The sequence below is a fragment of the Nannospalax galili genome, unplaced genomic scaffold (genome assembly GCF_000622305.1).
Source record: "Nannospalax galili isolate Female #2095 unplaced genomic scaffold, S.galili_v1.0 scaffold996, whole genome shotgun sequence".
Taxonomy (NCBI): domain Eukaryota; kingdom Metazoa; phylum Chordata; class Mammalia; order Rodentia; family Spalacidae; genus Nannospalax; species Nannospalax galili.
The window spans coordinates 1,453,064-1,471,825 of NW_008339436.1; the positions used below are offsets into that span (position 1 = coordinate 1,453,064).

General features: G+C 45.1%; 1 protein-coding gene across 3 annotated transcripts in view; it reads left to right on the forward strand.

Moving 5' to 3' along the window:
- Window positions 1-18,762, forward strand: part of Ccm2 (CCM2 scaffold protein) — a 66,426-nt gene that overhangs the window by 22,311 nt on the left and 25,353 nt on the right. For 2 of the 3 annotated variants that reach the window (XM_008834099.2, XM_008834098.2), the window contains exon 2: window positions 5,537-5,710. The exons of the other annotated variant lie outside the window; for it this stretch is intronic. In XM_008834099.2, the coding sequence (XP_008832321.1) occupies window positions 5,537-5,710 (174 nt within the window). The remainder of the gene's footprint in view (window positions 1-5,536; window positions 5,711-18,762) is intronic. 3 annotated transcript variants of the gene reach the window in all.

The following is an 18,762-nucleotide window of genomic DNA, read 5'->3' on the forward strand; positions in this document are numbered from 1 at the left end:
TATTTATTTTTTATTTATTTATTTGTTTGTTTATTTTTTGGTCTTTTTGAGACAGGGTCTCCCTGCAGCCCCAGCTGGCCTGGAACTCACTTTGTAGACCAGGCAGGCCTTGAACTCACAGAGATCCACCTGCCTCTGCCTCCTAAGTGCTGACAGGTGTATGCCACCATGCCTGGTTCTTATTTATTTTTATGTATATGAATGTTTTGCCTTCATGTATATAAGTGCACCACATGTGTGCAGTGCCCACAGGAACCAGAAGAGGGCATTGAATCCCCAGAAACTGGAGTTATGGAAGATTGTTAACTGACATGTGGGTACTGGGAACTGAACCTGGATCCTTAGCAAGAGCAGCCAGTGCTCTTAACCATTGAGCCCTCTCTCTAACCCCCTTAAATATATTTTTAAAGATTATTTTATTTTATTTTATTTATTTATTTATTTTTTTATTTTGTGTATGCCTATATTGCCTACATGTGTATAGTGTACCCATGTCATGCAGTGCCTGTAGAGGTCAGAAGAGGGCATCAGATCCCTTGGAACTGGAGTTAAAGAGTTTTACAGTATAACCCAGGCTGGCATTCTGTTGGTCAAGAACTCAATTTGCAGCCCAGGCAGGCCTGAAATTTGGGGTTCTTTTCTCGAGTGCTGGGACCATGGGTTTGAATCACCACATCTGGCTAGTGGATCCGTTTCTCAGTGTGTAATTAACAAACAGAACTTTGACTTAGAAGTTAATCTAAGAATTTATTTAGTAGCCCCAATTCCACAGATCTATTCACTCATGTTGCTAATGAAATTCATCACCTGCAGTGGACAATGAAGCAGACTTGCTCAGAGCCTGGGTGTCATGAGAGGACAGTGTCACGACATGAAGAGGCCAGAATAAGTTTCACTGATTGATTGATTTTTGTTTTGTTTTGTTTTGATTTTTTTCTTTTGTTATTTTTTGAGACAGGGTCTCACCATATAGTGCTGGCTGACCAGGAACTTGCTATGTAGACCAGGCTGGCCACAAACTCACAGAGATCCTTCTGCCTCTGCCTTCCAAATACTGGGGTTGAAAGTATGTGCTACCACACCCAACAACTTATTTATTTTTGAGAAAGAATCTCCCTGTGTAACTCAAGCTGGCCTTGCAAACTCAAGGTCTTCCTCCCTCAGTATTCCAGGTGCTGATACTAGGGGTGAACTTACACTACCATGCTCCTTTGGCTAGTTGTCTTTTTTGGGGTTTTTTTTTTGGTCTTTTTGAGACACGGTCTCCCTGTAGCCCCAGCTGTCCTGGAACTCACTATGTAGACCAGGCTGGCCTTGAACTCACAGAGATCCGCCTGCCTCTGCCTCCCAAGTGCTGGGATTAAAGGCATGCGCCACCACACCTGACAGTTTTCCATTTTTTAAAAAATTCTATGTGTATGAATGTATTGTTTGCATGTAAGTGCACCCCTGTCATGCAGTGTCCGAGGAGGCCAAAAGAGGGCATCAGATCCCCCGGAACTGGAGTTACAGACGGTTGTTAGCCACCATGTGGGTGCTGGGAATCAAACCCAGGTCCTCTGCAAGAGCAGAGCTCTTAACTGTTGAGCCTCTTTCCAGCCCCATCAATTTAGTATTTTTTAACTACAGTTGACTGTGGATAACTGAAACCTTGGAAAGTGAGGCCATGGGTAAGGAGCATTACTATAATCTGCAGTATCTGCCCTTAGACTTGAAGGACCAAGTCAAAGAGGCACTTTAGTGCCTCCACATGACTTGTGCTTGGTACTTGGGATGTTGCACTTTCTTTAGCCAGTCTGTGAGCAAGGGCTACATGGTCAAGTCTCTTTGTCCCTTGCTGCTTAGGGTAGCACAAAAGCAGGGTGATTTAGCATTACAGTGGGCCTTTGCAGCCTGTTGTTTGCCAACTGTTTTTGTCATGATTTCTTTCCTGTTACTCTGCTCTGGTCTTATTTTTTCATCTTCACTGTAGTCCCCTTGAAGGCAAGGACTTTTCCTCTAGCCACCGTGTCTCCCTGGATGCCTGGTCTGGGGGGCACACTAAATGAAGAGTCTGCACCCTCATTTATTGTTCCTCAGTTTCACAGGCTACATGCTGGGTTCTGGGGGTCACACAGAGCCAAAGGTAAAGCTAGGGATATAGCTTAGAGTGGGGCGCTTGCTTGGCATGTACACAGCTGGGAAAAATAGACCCCAGACAGTGAGAGGCATAGGTAGGGAGACATCTACAGGGGCTGGTCTGGCTCCTTTGCCTTCTAAGAGTTCTAGCAGATGTCACCTCATTGTGGAGGGATTGTCTTTCAGGCTGGAATTACAAGACACACCCCAGGGTCCTTCCCAGCACAGACGGTAATTGTGTAGGCAGACTCTCATTTTATTAGCTATACATCACTGTTACAATAACAGCATAAGTTGCCTGTGGTTTGTGGGCCTCTTGATTTGGCAAGATCTTCTTGGTTAGAGGTTGATCTTGGCAAGTCTCTGGTTTCACAACTGGTTTCCTGTTCCTCCCATGTGTAGGTTAGTAACTGGTTGATCTAACAGATCACTTCTGGAAAGACAGACGGAGCTGAGCTGCCTGCCGATTGGAAGCAGTGTTCAGTCACTGTCCACCGCAATTTACTATGGGGTGAGGGAGCAAGCTGCAGAAGGAGTGGGTGGTGATAGACACTCTCTTTTGGCCCGAGTGAGGTCATTAATGGCTGTAGAGAGGAAGCTTCTAGAGGGTCAGGTTCATGGACCGTGTACTCCCAAGACTGTACCTTGGATATTACAAGAACTCGGAGGAAAAGAAGTGACCAAGCATAACACGTTTGGAGTAATTTGGGTACCATCTGGTCATGAAGGTACTCATGGTGAAGAAGTCACGATTCATTGGAGCTGATGAAACATGATTTTACATTGTTCAAATTATGTCACTAAATTTAGGAGTCATTTCCTCCAGCCTTCAGTTTATCATCAGTGGTTATCTGATGAGTCTCAGGTGACCATTGCCCTTTGATTTTCCTTAACTCCATACTGAGACCATTTGGTCCAAGCGCACCGCCCCCATCCTGGGGCTGAAAGCAAAACTTATGGGGGCTTGGGGAGAATGAAGCCTGAAAGACCCCCAAAGACTGGGGACCTGGCCTGGATGTGCTTTTTGCACTTTCTGCTGTTCGTGGTTTAGAGGGTCATCATCTAAAGGTACTGGTTCTCTTGACCTTCCATGGGTTTGGCCTTTGTCATAGTTGGTGTGGGCAGTGATAGGCAGCAGTTGCTCATCTTTCCAAGTATATGCTGTTATGAAAGCTTTTAAATCTAGAGAAAAAATGGAGGGGCTGAGGATGTAGCTTGTTTGGTAGAGTGTTTACCTAGCATGAATGAATCCCTGGGTTCTATCCCTAGCACCACATAAAACCAGGCATGGTGATACAAGCCTGTAATCGTCATAGTCAGGAGTTGGAGACAGGACCATAAATTCAAGTCATCCTCAGCTATGTGATGATTTTTTGAAGTCACTTGGGCTACACTAGACTCCCCCCCACCAAAAAAAAAAAAAAAAAAAAAAAAAAAAAAAAAAAAAAAAAAAAAAAGCAAAGAGGGCTGTAGAGATGGTTCAGCAGTTCAGAGCACTGGCTGCTCTTGCAGAAGACCCAGGCTCCATTCTCCACACCCTTGTCCTCAGCTCACAGCTGTCCTTAACTCCAGTTCTAGGGAATCAAATGCATGGCCTCTGTGGCCAATGCACACACATGGTCCACAGACATACATGCAGGCAAAATACTAATACACATAAAATTTTTAAAAAATTAAAAAATAGCTGAAGGTCCTGTGCACATCACCCGCTCCAGCAGTTTTAGGTTCCTGCCGTCATATTTCGTCTGCTCTACACAAGCAAAAGTGTCAGGAGATTCCTCCAGAGGGGCTACTGGTCAAGGGAGGACTTCACAGTCAGTAACAGACTCCTCCAGGTCAAGGAGGGCGATGCAGGGGGTGATGGAGTCAGCTCACACGAGGGGAATATTTTATTGGGTTGCAGGGCTCTGAACCTAGGGCACAATCTTGTCCCACCTTGGGGGCATAGTTACAGAGGTAGGTGATCATGGTGAGTTGACAGTCTGAGGCTTTGCCTTCTCTATAATGACAGACGTCAGAAAAGAGATGGATTTATAATGTATTGTCAAGAGTAAAAACAACCATAGAAACAACTGACCACCTCCATTTTGCTTATTTACAATGTATCAGATACGTGCTCAGAACTTTCTGTAGATTATTCATGGACTTCTCATGGTTACTTGCAGGGATCATGGCCCATTTTGGAGTTGGTCAGAGCTCAGCTAACTAGCTTGTATGGGATGCAGGGTAACTTGTTGAGCCTGGAGCCTTGAGAGATTTCTGTTCGCCTTAAGCCTAAGGTCCCGAGTTGGAGGGAAGCTGTCGGGAGAGTGACAGGCACAGTAGCAGTGAGTGCGTAATACCAACACCAAGATGTCCTGTGGTACTGTTTTGCCTTTGTTTTGGGCCTCCTGATGCTGTCCACTTAAGTGGATTGTAGAATAATAACCCAGACATCAAAGGACTGAGGATGTGAAGCTAGGGGATGGGGAAGCTCTCTGGCAAAAGGCAGCAAGCACAGGGTGTTATGGTAGTTTTCTGAGGTCAGGTGAGTCTTGTTTGCCATTGGACTGTGAGTCTTGACTTTGTCAGGAATTGATGCTGAACTTTGCCCTCAGCTGTGACTTTCTATCCATGAAAATGGTAGGTTGGGCATTGTGTCCTATAGGCTACAAGTTCAGTGATACCATGTTTGGTTTGCTTTTTGAAAAAAGGTCTCATTGTGTAGCTCAGGCTAGCCTTGAACTCACAGCAGTCCTCCTGGTGTCTACCATCTGAATGCTGGGATTACAGATCTGAGTTGCCATGCTTGGCAGAAATGAAAGCTTTTCATAAGCGTCTGGTGATTTACTCTGTGCACTTTAGTTTGGTTTCTCTGGGTTTATGTTTCTTTGGTGGAACAGGAAAGGCAGCGCCATCTTTCAGCAGAACTTAGGATCATTTCTGTGACAGCCTTGGTCAGAAGGCTGGGCAGGTCAATACCCTGGGGTTTCATGGGCGAGGTTTGTTTTGATCCCCTCTTCCTAGCTCTCAAGTCCACTTTGATTATAGGCTGGGCCTTCAGAGCCTTCGTTAGGTGTCCAGCAGGCTGTGAGGCTTATGTATACTGGCAGTTAGTTGGTCTGTGTTGGTGGTCAGCCTGGAGCCTTACTAGAGGGAAGTTGCATGAGAACCTTGGGCTCTGTTAAGACATCAACTTCCCTAGAACTCACTTGAAATTGGTTGCTGAGATGCCTTCCTTGTTAGTGGCAGCCCTGGCCACATGTAGAGCCCACTCCCTCAGCTTTGTGTGTTCTTGGTCCTTTCCCACAAGCTGGTGTAGACAACCTGTTTGCATGGGGATTGTGGTAATAGTTTTGGCTACTTCTGTTTATTAGCAGTAGGGACAACACAAAATGTGTGAATAATGAGCTCCATTCATTGCCATTTCTGCCTGCAGCCTGGAATTGTATCGCCATTTAAACGAGTATTCCTAAAAGGTGAAAAGAGTAGAGATAAGAAAGCCCATGAGAAGGTGACAGAGAGGCGCCCTCTGCATACTGTGGTGTTGTCATTACCCGAGCGCGTCGAGCCAGACAGACTGCTGAGCGACTATATTGAGAAGGAGGTGAAGGTAAGTCATCGTGGGCCACAAGGCACTCCTTCCAAACACATCATTTGGCATCTCCACATAGATATGTTAGCTTGCATCCTACCCACCCTCTTGCCTCTGAGGATATATCTAATAACTAGAAAACCCCAAACCTGGGTCCCAGGCCTGGTGCCAGTTTCTGATTCTTTAGTAGTCATGCTACCTCTCTCTGGAAGGTCATATAGACAGCGTGTTCTGCCCCACTAGAAAAGGGCTGTAGAACAGGAGACGGCACACGTCTCTTCCAGTTTGCAGATGATAAGAGGTACTTGTTCCCAACCCTGGAGCCCTTGCATGTGTCACTGTTGAGGGCTCAGGTTCTGAGCCTGAATGCTCAAGATCCATCATTGTCTTAGAGGCCTGTGCCCAAGAGACTGTTCAGGCTATGTGGTGTCCTCTGAAATGAAGGCGAATGGAAAAACATAAAGCCATGAGTTCAGAGAGAATGGGTAAGAGACAATAGGCCTTGGAGCCCTTAAGGGAAAGGAGGAAGCCAGAGAAGGTGCGATTTCCTAGTTAGTGGACATAGCCAGATTGAGTGCCTGCAAGGACAGAGTCCGAGGGCCTCAGGAGGCTTAAGGTGCTGACTAAATGTTCCAGGGAGGAATTAGCTAGCTCCCTTCCTCACTGGGAGGTGGGACTTTGGATATGCTGATACCTGGCACAGGAGTGGGTAGAGGAAACCCAGGCTGAAGTTAAGTCAAAGCCTGCTGTGGATGGTTAGAAGCCACAACACCTTTATCTTGAAGCTTCTGGAATGTCTGTGACCAGGCCTCTCCCACAAGAGAATGTGTAGAAGTGCTTGATGGAGAAGTTGAGGAGTCCCATACTGACCCCAGGAATTACCTCTTAATCCCCTGAATAAAGCCCAGCAGTCAGGAACTCTGTCCCTGTCCACAGCTTCAGTCAGCTCTTCAAAGTCTTTTTTATTTTTTTTTTAGTACTTTATTTTATTTTTTTAATGTGTATGAGTGTATTGCCTGCATGTGTTTATGTGCACCTGTGTCATGCAGTGCCCTCGGAGGTCAGAAGAAGGCATCAGATCCCCTGGAAATGGGGTTACAGTTAGTTGTTAGCTGCTATGTGGGTGTTGGGAATTGAACCTGGATCCTCTGAAAGAGCAGTCAGTTCTCTTAACCACTGAACTCTCTCCAGCCCCCAGAGTCTTATTTTAAACAGGCAGCTAGGGATAAGTACACCTTTCAGGTAAACCTTCACGTAAAGCTAGAACCTAAAACAACAAACATGAACGAGAAGCAACAGGAAAACACTTAGGACTGTCTTGTTGCTTGATAGTAAGTTACATTCTGAGAGAGTGTCATCAGACGACTAGGTTGCTGTGAACTTAAGGGTGTACTTATACAAATCCAGATGTAGCTGGGTGAATTGGTCACTCATTGTTTTTCTTCTGTAATCCAGAGGGGTAAACACGAGATGAATGATGCTGGTGCCAGTTGCTGGAACACTGCTTATAACTGCTCACCAATAAACTGGGTTTTTGTTTTTTTGTGTTTTTTTTTTTGAGGTTTCTTTTTTGAGCTAGGTCTTTGTCTAGCCCAGGTTGCCTTTGCTTGCATCAGCCTCCCAAGTGCAGAGATAACAGGTGTTTGCCACTGCACTTGGCTGTAAAGTTTTTTAATTAAAAATTTAAAAAATTTTTGTGTATGAGCATTTTGCTTACATGTATGTGTGTACATGGCCCATAGAGACCAGAAGATGGCATTGGATCCCATGGAACTGGAGTTACAGATAGTTGTGAGCTGCCATGTGTGTTTTAGGAACTGTATCTGGGTCCTCTGCAAGAGCAACAAGTGCTGTTACTGCTGAGCCATTTTTTTCCAGTCCCTGTAAACTTTTTTTATTTATTTATTTATTTATTTTTTGAGATAGGATCTCCTTGTAGTTCCAGCTGTCCTGAAACTCATGTAGACCAATGGCCAGAATCTCAGAGGTGTCTGCCTGCTCTGTTTTCCAAATGTTGGGACTGAAGGCACACATCACTACTCCCAGCTTAAACTTTTTTTTTAAGACAAGATCTTACTATATAGTCCTGGCTGGCCTGGAACTAACTACGTAAACCAGGCTGATCTTGCACTCACAGGGATCTGCCTTCCTCTGCCTCCAGAGTGCTGGGATTAAAGGCCTGCACTACTACTCTGGGCTGTTTTGTTTTGTTTTTTTTAATAAGTAGAAAGAGTACTCTCAAAAATAATGTGTAGAAGTCTAACATGGTAAATGTATAGACAAGTAACGTAGTTGTATTAGTTAACTTCTCATTGCTGTGACAAAATACCCAACAAAAGCAACATGAGGAAGGAAGAATGTATTTTGGCTCACAGTTTGAGGGTACAGCCCATCATGTTGGGGAACTCACAACATCAGGGACGTGAGGCAGCTAGTCACATTGCTGCTACGTCAGGGAGGGAGGGTGATGAAGGCTGGTGCTTAGCTCCATTCTTCTTTTTATTCAGTTCAGGATCCCATCCCATGGCACGGTGCTGCCCACAGTTAGGGTACATCTTCCCACTTCAGTTAATCCAATATAGAAGCTCCCTCACAGACAAACCCACAGCTTTGTCTCCTAGATGATTCTAGATTCTGTCAAGTTGACAGTATTAACCATGATGGTTGTTTATTATGATTATCAAATATTATGTGTGCTGTATTTAAAAAAATTTTTTTTTTATTTAGTATTTTTATGTGTATGAATGTATTCCTCGCATTTAAGTGTATCTGTGTTGTGCCATGTGGGATTGAACACAGGGCTCCATGCATGTTAGGAGGTACTCTGTTGACTAAACCTTGTCTCTAGCCGCCTCTACTTTTAAATTTTTTTAAAGGTTGGAGTGGTGGGGAGCATAGCTCTGTGGCACAGTTGTGTGCTTAGCATATGTGTAAGGCCTGTTTCCAACCCCAACCTCACATTAGAAAAAATGTGAGGAGAGCATTTAGAATTAAAAGTGTGTTGAATTTTATGTCTTAAAAATAATTTAGCATAGAACATTTGTCTGGCATGCCCAAGGCTCATTGTTCAATTCCCAGCACCAAAAAAAAAGATAAAGTGAAGAACACTAATTGTCATAGTGTCTTTTTCTGTTGTGTGGTAAAATACTCTGACAAAAACAACTTAAGGGAGAAAGGGTTTGTTTTGGCTCACAGGTCCAGGGGAGTGTGGTCTGTCATGGAACGGAAGTCAAGGCAACAGGAGCTTGAAGCAACTTGGCATACATATCCTGTCCACAGTCAGGAAGCCCAGGGGCGAAGGCATGCTGCAGCTCAGTTCCTTTCTCCACTTGCATAGTTGGGGAATCTCAGTCAGGAAATGGTATTGCCTGAAGGGAGTGGGTCTTCCTGTTTCAGTTAACTGAGCATGGTAATTCCCCACAGACAAGCCCCAGGGTCTGTCTTCCTGTTGACAGTTCACAGTAACCATCACACTAATTGCTTAGATGTGGTACAGGCCTATAATCCCAGCTCTGCGGAGGCTGTGAGGCAAGAGGACAAGTTTGAGGCCAGCTTGGACTTAAAATGATGGCATGATATTATCTGGAAAAGGAAAAGAAAAAAAAAATCAGTAGAGGGCTGGAGAGATGGCTCAGCAGTTAAGAACACTGACTGTTCTTACAGAAGACCCAGGTTCAAATCCCAGCACCCACATGGTAGCTAACAACTGTCCGTAACTCCAGTTCCAGGGGATCTGACAGTCTCTTCTGTCTAAGGACAGCAAAGCTACTCCTTCTGGCCAGAGGGGCCAGGAAAGGGACAGCTTCACACGACTGAATGTTTAAATAGGAACTCAGCTCCAGCCAAACATGATAGACAAACTAGTGGCCCTACCTCTACCCAGTCAGCAAAGGCCTACTTCCTCCCCAGAGCAGGCCAAACACAGGGTGGAGTCTTCACCTTTGCTGGGCAGCAGCAAGCCACTAAGGAGCCCTGGTGGTCCTGGGTGTGGTGGAGGCCTAGTGACAGGGCAGTCCCAGGTATTCCTACCCACCCTAGCCAGAGAGGTATCCGAGGGCCACAGGCTAAGCCTTGCCAGCCGCAAGCATAAAGAGATGTCACACATTCAGAGGTCAATGGAGGCCAAGTGGAATATCCGCCCTTTGATAGATACCTGGCAGTAAAAAGGTGTCGAGGTGTCGATCCCTCTCTGCTGAGGTACCAGAGCAAAATTTCTACATCTCTTTCTTCTGAATCCTTGGGGGAAAACAGAAAGGGCAGGGCTGCAAAACTTCTTGGAGATTAAATGACTAGGACAGTTCCAGGAGGCAAGAAACAAACCTAGAGGTTCATGAAGCCAGGCCTATGGTATGGGTACCATGTGCAGTCCCAGCTTGAGAGGGTGGGCTCAGGAACTCAAAGCCAGCTTGGGTATCATAACAAGGCTCCACTTAAAAAATTACAAGAAATATTTTTACAAAATTGAGCAAGCAAACGTCAAACAGGTTAAAACTTAAATCCATACTAGCATATCAATGAGGCATTTGAGAAGTGTAGACACTAAATCTTTATCTTTATCTTTTTGCTCTTTTGAGACAGGGTTTGCTGTGTAGCCCAGACTGACCTTGAATTCACAGCAATCCTCTCTCATCCTCCTGTGTGCTAGGATCACAGGCATGTGCACAGATCTTGAAAGCAGCATAGAGCGAGCAGTTAGGCCATCTGATTTCTCCTCACAAACATGGGGGCCAGAAAGAAGTGGCACAGCAGTCATCAAAGGTGAAGACGCTGTCGCAGCAAAAGAAGGGCGCGAGCAAGTCAAACAGCTCGGCACGGAGGCACTGTCCCAGAGATGGACCATCAGGTTGGCACGGAAGTGCGAGCTGCCCCATCACCCAGTATGAAATTCATAATTGGACAGCCTGGTAACTTAAAGAGATTTAATATCTGATTTGCAAACTCCCATGAAAGAAATTTCTAGCCAGTGTGGTAGCACTTGCCTTTAATCCTAGCACTTGGGAAATAGAGGCAGGAAGATCTCTATGAATTTGAGGCCATCCAGGGCCACATAGCAAGTTCTAGGCGATCCAGACCCTGTGTCAAAAGGAAAAAGAAAAGGAAAAACAACTTTTAGGCCTAGGTGGCTTCACTGGGCATTCTGTCAGACATTTGCAGAATTAGCACCAATACTACACAGTCTCTTCCAGAAAAATGGAAGGACAGGGAACTTTCTGGCTCCTGTTGAGAAGGTAGTATTACCCAATACCAAGACTAGACAAAAATAGTATAGCACAAAAGAGATATACAGAATTCCTTAACAAAATATCAGCCAGTAGAATTCAGTAATACATAAGCTTTTTAAAAATGTTATTTGTGGGGCTGGAGAGATGGCTCAGCAGTTAAGAGCACTGGTTGTTCTTGCAGAAGACCGGGGTTAGAATCCCAGTACCCACATGGCAGCTGACAACTGTCCTAACTCTAGTTCCATGGGATCCGACAGCCTCTTCTGTCCTCCGAGGGCATTGCACGACATGGGTGCACTTACCTACATGCAGGCAATACACGTCTACACATAAAATAAAATTTTTTTTTAAAATGTTACTTGTTTTTATTATGTACCACAGCATGAAGTCAGTTCTCTCTTTCCACCTTTATGTGACTGCTGAGAACTGAACCCAAGTTATGAGGCTTGTACTACCAGTACTTTCACCCACTGAGCCATCTTGTTGGCCCCAGTATAAAATATATATCACAACCAAGTAGATTCCAAGGATGCAGGGCTGGCTTAACTTTTGACAATGTAATCCATCCTGATAGTCAGTGCTGAAATTTACATGACAAAATTCAATATCCGTCCTGATTAATGACAACAAAAATCAGAGAAATAAAGTATATACTGAATACCAAAATTAAAAATACAGTATCAAACTGGGCATGGTAATACAGGCCTATAATCCCAACACTTGGGAGGTAGAGACAGGAGGATTAGGAGTTCAAGGTCATCCTGACCTACATAATGAGTTTAAAGCTAGCTTGGACTTTGTGAGGCCCTGTCTCAAAAACAGAATCAGGGCAAGCAAGATGTCTCAGCAGGTTAGGGTGTGCGCTAGATAGCTTTAGTGTCAACTTGACACACCTGGGTTGAGGGAGCCTCAATTGGGGAATTGCCTTTACTGAACTGGCCTGTGGCCATGTCTGTGAGGCATCTTCTTGATTATTGTGTGATGTGGGAGGGCCCAGCCCACTGTGGGTGGTGCCACCCCTAGACCACTGGGCCTATGGGCCTGTGTTGCATAAGAAAGCAGGCTGAGCAGGGGCCAGGGGAGCAAGCCAGTAAGCAGCATTCCTCTATGGCCTGTGCTCCAGCTCCTGCCTCCAGGTTCCTGCCCTGAGTTTCTATCTTGGACTCCTAGATGAACTGTGACCCTGGATATGTAAGACAAATAAACCCTTTCCTCCCCAAGTTGGTATTGGTCAGAGTGTTTTGTCACAGCAATGGAGAAGCAAACTAAGACAGGGTGCTTGTCACCAAGCATGACAACCCAAGTTCAGTCCCCAGGACCCACATAATAGAAGGAGAGAACTGATTTCTAACTGCCACATGTGCACTGTAGCACACGCGCACCCACCCACATACACTAAAATGTTAAATTCAAAGACAAACAACAAAACATGTCATTTGCAGTTGCTTAAAATAAAGAGTTAAGTGTAAATCTCAGAAAACGTAGGATTTGTATGATAAAAACAATGGCTCAGCTGGTGAAGCTTTTGCTGCCCAAGCATGAGGCCCTGAGTTCAATCCCCAGAACTGACTTAAAAGACCCAATGTGGTGACACACACTTGTAATCCCAGTGCTGGAGGAAGGCAGGAGACAGGTGGATACCCCAGACTGTCTAGCCTACTTGTGAGTCCCAGGCCCCAGTGAGAACCTCAGCAAGCAAGCTGAGGAACAGCAGTCTCTGGCCCCACAGTAACACATGCACATACCTGCCTGTACAAACATATACACACACACACACACACACACAAGCATGCCGGCACACCTGCAAATACACACAAAAAACCACAACACTGAGGAACAGAGAATTTATGAGTAGATGGAGAGATGTGAAAGAAGTCAGAGGCCTGAATGAAGGAGAAACAGCGCGTTTCTGGAAGGCTCAACCTAATTCCTATTTCAGTTGTCCCTAAGTTCATAACAGTGGACCAGCACCTTGAAAAGCACAGACTTCTACGGGGTACCCAATATGAAATAGGTAATTTGAATAGCTTGTTGGCTATTAAAAATCAGTGGTAGCAGAGAGTGGTGGTGCACACCTTTAATCCCTGCACTCAGGAGGCAGAGGCAGGTGGATCTCTGAGATCAAGGTCTGTTCTACATAGTGAGTTCCAGGCCAGCCAGTGCTACAAGGAGACCATTTTAAAAAATCAGTGGTAACCATTTTTGCCAAAATCCAGCGAACTGTTTTTGTAGATAGAAGCAAGATTAGTCTAAAATTTATGTGACAAGTCAAAACAAGAATGACTAAAACATTTGAGGAGGGGGGAGAAAAAAATGAGGAGTCGGGCTCCCCGATTTTGAAAAGTGTTAGTGTTCTGTAACCAAGACTGTAGAGGGACTGACACAGATAAGGGAACAGACTCATGATCCCAGTAGACCCACACAGATCTGTCCACTGGGTCTTGCCAGGGTGCAAGAGCTTTTCAGTGGGGAAGCACCACCTGTCAGCAAGCTGATGGAATAGTTAGTTGCACTCTGTAGACAAAAAGGGACCCTGCTGCTGACACTTCACATCTTGCACAGAAGCTGTCTCAAAGTGAATTATGGGCTTAAATGTCCACCTGTAAAACTTCTCGGGGGAGGGGATCCTCCCAGAAAATAATTCAGGTGTCAGGCTAGGCAAAGATTTCTTAGATGACACCAGAGTGATCTATAAAAGGAAAAAAGATCCAGACTTCATTAAAATGTAAAACTTTTATTCTGCAAATGAGGATGAAAACAGCAGTGGAATAATGCCTACTGTCACAAGTCCCAGGTTCCTTCCCCAGCGCCACAAAAGGAATAGATGTGAAGCCATGCTGTAGACAGAGAGGAAATATTTGCAAGCCACATAACTGACCAAGGCTAGTATCTAGAACGTAGGAAGAACTTTCCAGACTCAGCGTAGAAACAGTCCAACTAGAGTGTGGGTAGATACAGAGACATTGCACTGAAGGGGATAACTGAGGCGGCACATGGGCCCATGAAAGATGTCCAGTAGCACTAGCCATCAGGGAAATGCATATTAAAGCCACGGTAGATATGAGTGAGCACACTCCCAACAGAATGCCTGAAACAACAGCAACAGCACCCAGCACTGGTGAGGATGGAGAGCACAGAGCTTCTATCCTGATGCTGGAAGAAGGTAAAAAGATGCCACCACTCTAGAAAATGGTTGGACATTTTCTTAACTCAGTATGCGGCCACCATGCCACTCAGCAACTGCACACTTAAGCCTTTCTATCCCAGTGAACTGCAAATTTTTGTTCATATTAAAACTAGCATGAGTATTCAAAGTAATTGTATCTAAGGCTTTATTTTAAATTACGTGGTGTGTGTGTGTGTGTGTGTGTGTGTGTGTGTGTGTGTGTATTTGCATTTGACTGTAAGTGCCTGAGGAGCCCGGAAAAGAGCATCAGATACCCTGGAGCTGGGAGCCAAACTCGGGTCTTCCAGAAGAGTAGTATGTACACTTAATTGTGAGCCATCTCGCCAGCCCCAGTAGTTGCATTTATAACAGCTCAGTGTTCTTCAGTAGGCAAGTGGCTAAAAAGAAAATGGGATTGCTCTGTATTGTGAAAGAACCCTTAACAGTTGACCAGGCTGAACTAGTGATACACACAACAACCTGGATGGAGCTCCAGAGTCTGCTGTGGGGAAAAAGCCCTTTAACAAAGGTCCCACGTATGTGCATGACATTCTTGAGATGACACAAATAGGGAGAGTGGATTAGAGTTGGCAGTGGTGGGGGTGGAAGAGGTAGCTGTGCCTATCAAAAGGCAGCAGGAGAGAGCTATGAGGTTATGAGTGTTCTGAGTCATGCCTGTCACTGTTCACTGCATATTGTCTGCAGGATGTCACAGTGCATGCGTGCATGTAATGATTCAAAAGTTGCAACAGCTCTTTCTATACTTCTTGCAATAGTGTGTGAATTTATAGTTATCTTAAAGTAAAAAGTTTAATTATAGAGAAGTAACCAAGAATGGTGACTCATATCTGTAATCTCAGCTCTTGGGAGGCAGAAGCAGGCAGATCTCTGTGAGCTCAAGGCAAACTTTTGAGACCCTGCCTCAAAAAAAAAAATTAATTAAAAACAAAGGGAGATTATTTCACATAGCTGAGTGCAGTGATGTACATCTGTGATCCCAGCTGCTCAGGAGAATGAGGGGCAGGATCACTTGAGCCCAGGAGTGCAGGGGGTTCGAGCCAGCGACCCCCGGGCAGTGATGATTGGGGATGAGTAAGCGTGTTTTTCGTTTGCCAGCCCACGCCACATCCAGTACCCGGGACAATCAGTTGCAACTGGGAGCCTAGTCAAGCAAGGACTCATTTATTGCAGGTGTTACAGAGCTTATAAAGGCACCTGGAAATCCCCTCTCCCCTCTGAGGGTGTATCTTAAGGATGGTCACGTGCTGATCATGCACTCCTCAGCAGTGCTTAAGTATTCTTCAGACTTTCAAAGCAAGTCAGGCCACGCCCCAGTAACTTCCTCTCGACTTATGCAAGGTGGGGCCTTTAGGTCCCCACATAGGAGTTCAAAGCCATACTGGGCAATGTTGGGGAGGGGTGATAAAATGAATTAAAATTAGTAATTCATTATGGTGATAAAATGAATTAAAAATAGTAAATAATAAATGCAAATAAGGGCTGTGGACAAACAACATTGTAATTTCATAGCAATGCAGTGAGATGCAGGACAGACTGACAGATGCTGAGCTATGTATGGCTAAGTAAAATTAGTAGACTCAAAAAAGGGAAGAAGTGGCGATATAATTGAAATTTGGAAGATAATGTATTAAAATGATTAACCAAGCAATAGCACTGTAAACCCATTAATAGCAACAACAAAAATGACTCTGGGGCTGGAGAATGGCTCAGTGGTTAAGAGCACTGGCTGCTTTGCAGAGGACCCAGGTTCTGTTCCCAGCACCCACATGGTGCTAACAGTCATCAGTAACTCCAGTTCCAGGGGATTCAATGCCCTCTTCTGCCTCCATGGGTATTGCACAATACTGGGCACTTGCATCCATACAGGCAAAACACTCATACACAAAAAATGAAAATCAATTAATTAGAAAATAGGTCGGGCATGGTGGTGCACGCCTTTAATCCCAGCATTTGGGAGGCAGAGGCAGGCGGATCTCTGTGAGTTCAAGGCCAGCCAGGTCTACATAGTGAGTTCCAGACCAGCTGGGGTACAGGGAGACCTTGTCTCAAAAAGACAAAACAGCAAAAAATCCAAAAACTGACTATGCTAGAAGGAGCAGACCACACTCCAGCATGGCTGCCTATTGGAAAATGGCTTACAGGGTTGTCCTGGTTGACTGGGAATTGTGTTTTTAGTATTCTTCTATAGTCTTTTCAACCTTGTACATTTATTATTTTGATAAAATAAAAACACTGCAAAATCTGCCAGCGGCAAGGAAACACTTCCACCTATCCCAATATGGCTCTTTTTTGTTTGTTCTTTGAGACACTGCTTCCCTGTAGACCAGACTAGCCTTAATCTCACAGAGATCTGCCTGCCTCTGCCTTCTGAGTATTGGTATTAAAGATATATAACCCCATACCCAGCCTTAAGGTACATTCTTATTTAATCCTCATAAGCCTTCATAAGTAAACATTCTTCCAGTATTTTTCATCACACTGGTGTTTGGCTCAGTGTTTAGGTCCAGTTTGTTGTAGGCGCACTGGGACCTGGTGTCTGAATGGACACCAAGTCTGATGTGTGGCTTTAATTCTCTGCCTTTTCCACAAGGAAATACAGGTTTTGAGTTACTGCTTTGCTTGCAGTGTGGGGTTGAGATCAGTTTCAGTGGATTCCAGGTGGCTTCTTCTACAAGTGGCTCTTGTTCTACAGGTCAAAGGGCCAGTGTGAGAATTCTGTCTTATATTCAGGAAGTGTTTGGTAGCCACCAGGTTGTTTTGACCCAGTGGACACTTGGAGGTAGATCTATTACTCCACTGATCCTCTGATTTCCATATGTCCCTATCATATGCAGGACTTGTTGGCAGTGTGTGTCCCCAAGTGTTTACATCACCTACAACCTTTTATTCCAAAACCCTTTGAAGATTTTCATTTTCTCAGTTATTGAGGTCAACAGACTCCCTTCAGAAAGTACTTGGGAAGTCACCACAGGGTCTGTCTGCTTCCTTCCCTTTCAGGTGTGGCCTCTCCTTTATCACCATTGAGTCGGAGCTGCTTCAGGTCTGGAAACTGAGTCAGGCTCTGGTACTCTCACTATAGAAGCTTTCCTTGGACCTCCACTTGTCCATTTTGTCTTGTAAGCAGTAGTCTGTTGGCGTCCTGTCTCTTGCTCCAGGGAACTCCAGAATTCTAGGAGGCAGCTCCATATCATCTATCCGACATCTCCACTGCCACTTTGATATTTCTGCATGTTACTGATCCAGCCTTCCCTGCCCTCAGCAGTGAATTGCTATTGCCTACCTTCTGTTCCAGGGCTCTGTGGCCACCTTGCTCCTAGGGATCCTAGTTCTATCCCAGAGTTAGTTTCCCTTGCAGAGACTGGCCAGCCCAGAGTCTCTCAGGATGCCCATGTCCCTTCCTATATGTTCCCAGTGCCACAGTAGATAGAGCATTATTCTAGCCTGCTGAGGGACATGAGCCCTGGTACGTTTCCTGGTGGTCTTGTAGGTCCATCCTACTGTGCTCACTTCCTGAGCATTATGATCGGTGGTCTTACTTGAGAATTGTATAATCTGTTCTCTGCTCAGTACCCACCTTCACTTGGAGCTCCTAGGAGCCAGAGCTGTAAATTGGAAAGGCTTCTAAGCCTTATGAGGGCATTGAATTCTGTGGCATGGGGACAAATCCATCCAACTTCATATTCCATCTCCTGGACCTAGCACCTATGAACTGTCTCTCCCAGCTGCTCCCCAGCTCTAGCCTATACGTATAGGCAGGTCCTAGAGTTTAGAGGGGTGGACACAGGCCCATTGTTTTCTACCACAGGAGATTGGGGAACTCTCTTCTATCATAATGGGACTGCTCATGGATTGGGGAAGGGTTGTGCCCAAGGCATCATCTGGCTGCATTATTTTCCATCTCAGTACTACTGCAGGTAATTGAGCTGATGCCCAGCTGGTTACGTGTCTCCTTGTTCTTTCTCAGCTTTGTCACAATCATGCCTCTGTGTCTATGACCTCAGCTTACCATGATGAGGGCATCAGTATAGCACATGTGTGGACTGTGTAGGTGTAGCCCTAGGAGACACTGGGTATGCTGAATAACCAAGGTAGATGGGGAGGGTGTTGTAAGAACTGTCTAGGAGATGCACTTTGTTCCTTCTCGAACTATAACAGGATGAAAACTATAATTTTTCTTTGTTGATAAAGTTGTTTTACTGCTGAGATATGAATATCACCACAAGTTTGAGGCCAGCCTGGGCTACAGAGAGTGTTCCATGGCCTACTGGGCTACAGAGTAAGACCCTAATTCAAGAAACAGAGATGGCTCAGTGGTCAAAAGCACTGGCCACTCTTGCAGAGGACCTGTGTTCAATTCCCAGCACCCACATGGCAGTTAACAACCATCCTTAACTCCAGTTCCAGGGGCTCTGTCTCCCTCTTCTGGCCTCCGTGGGCATTGCATGCACATGGTGCACTTACATACATGCAGGCAAAACACTCTTACACATAAAAAAAATAAAAACCAAAAGTTGCTTTACTAATAGAAATCTTTTAAAAATATTTTTATTTTATATGCATGAGTGTTTACCTGCATGTATATGCACCATGTTTGTACCTGGTGCCTATGGAGGCCAGAAAAGGGCATTGGATCCTCTAGAACTGCAGTTATAGACAGTTGT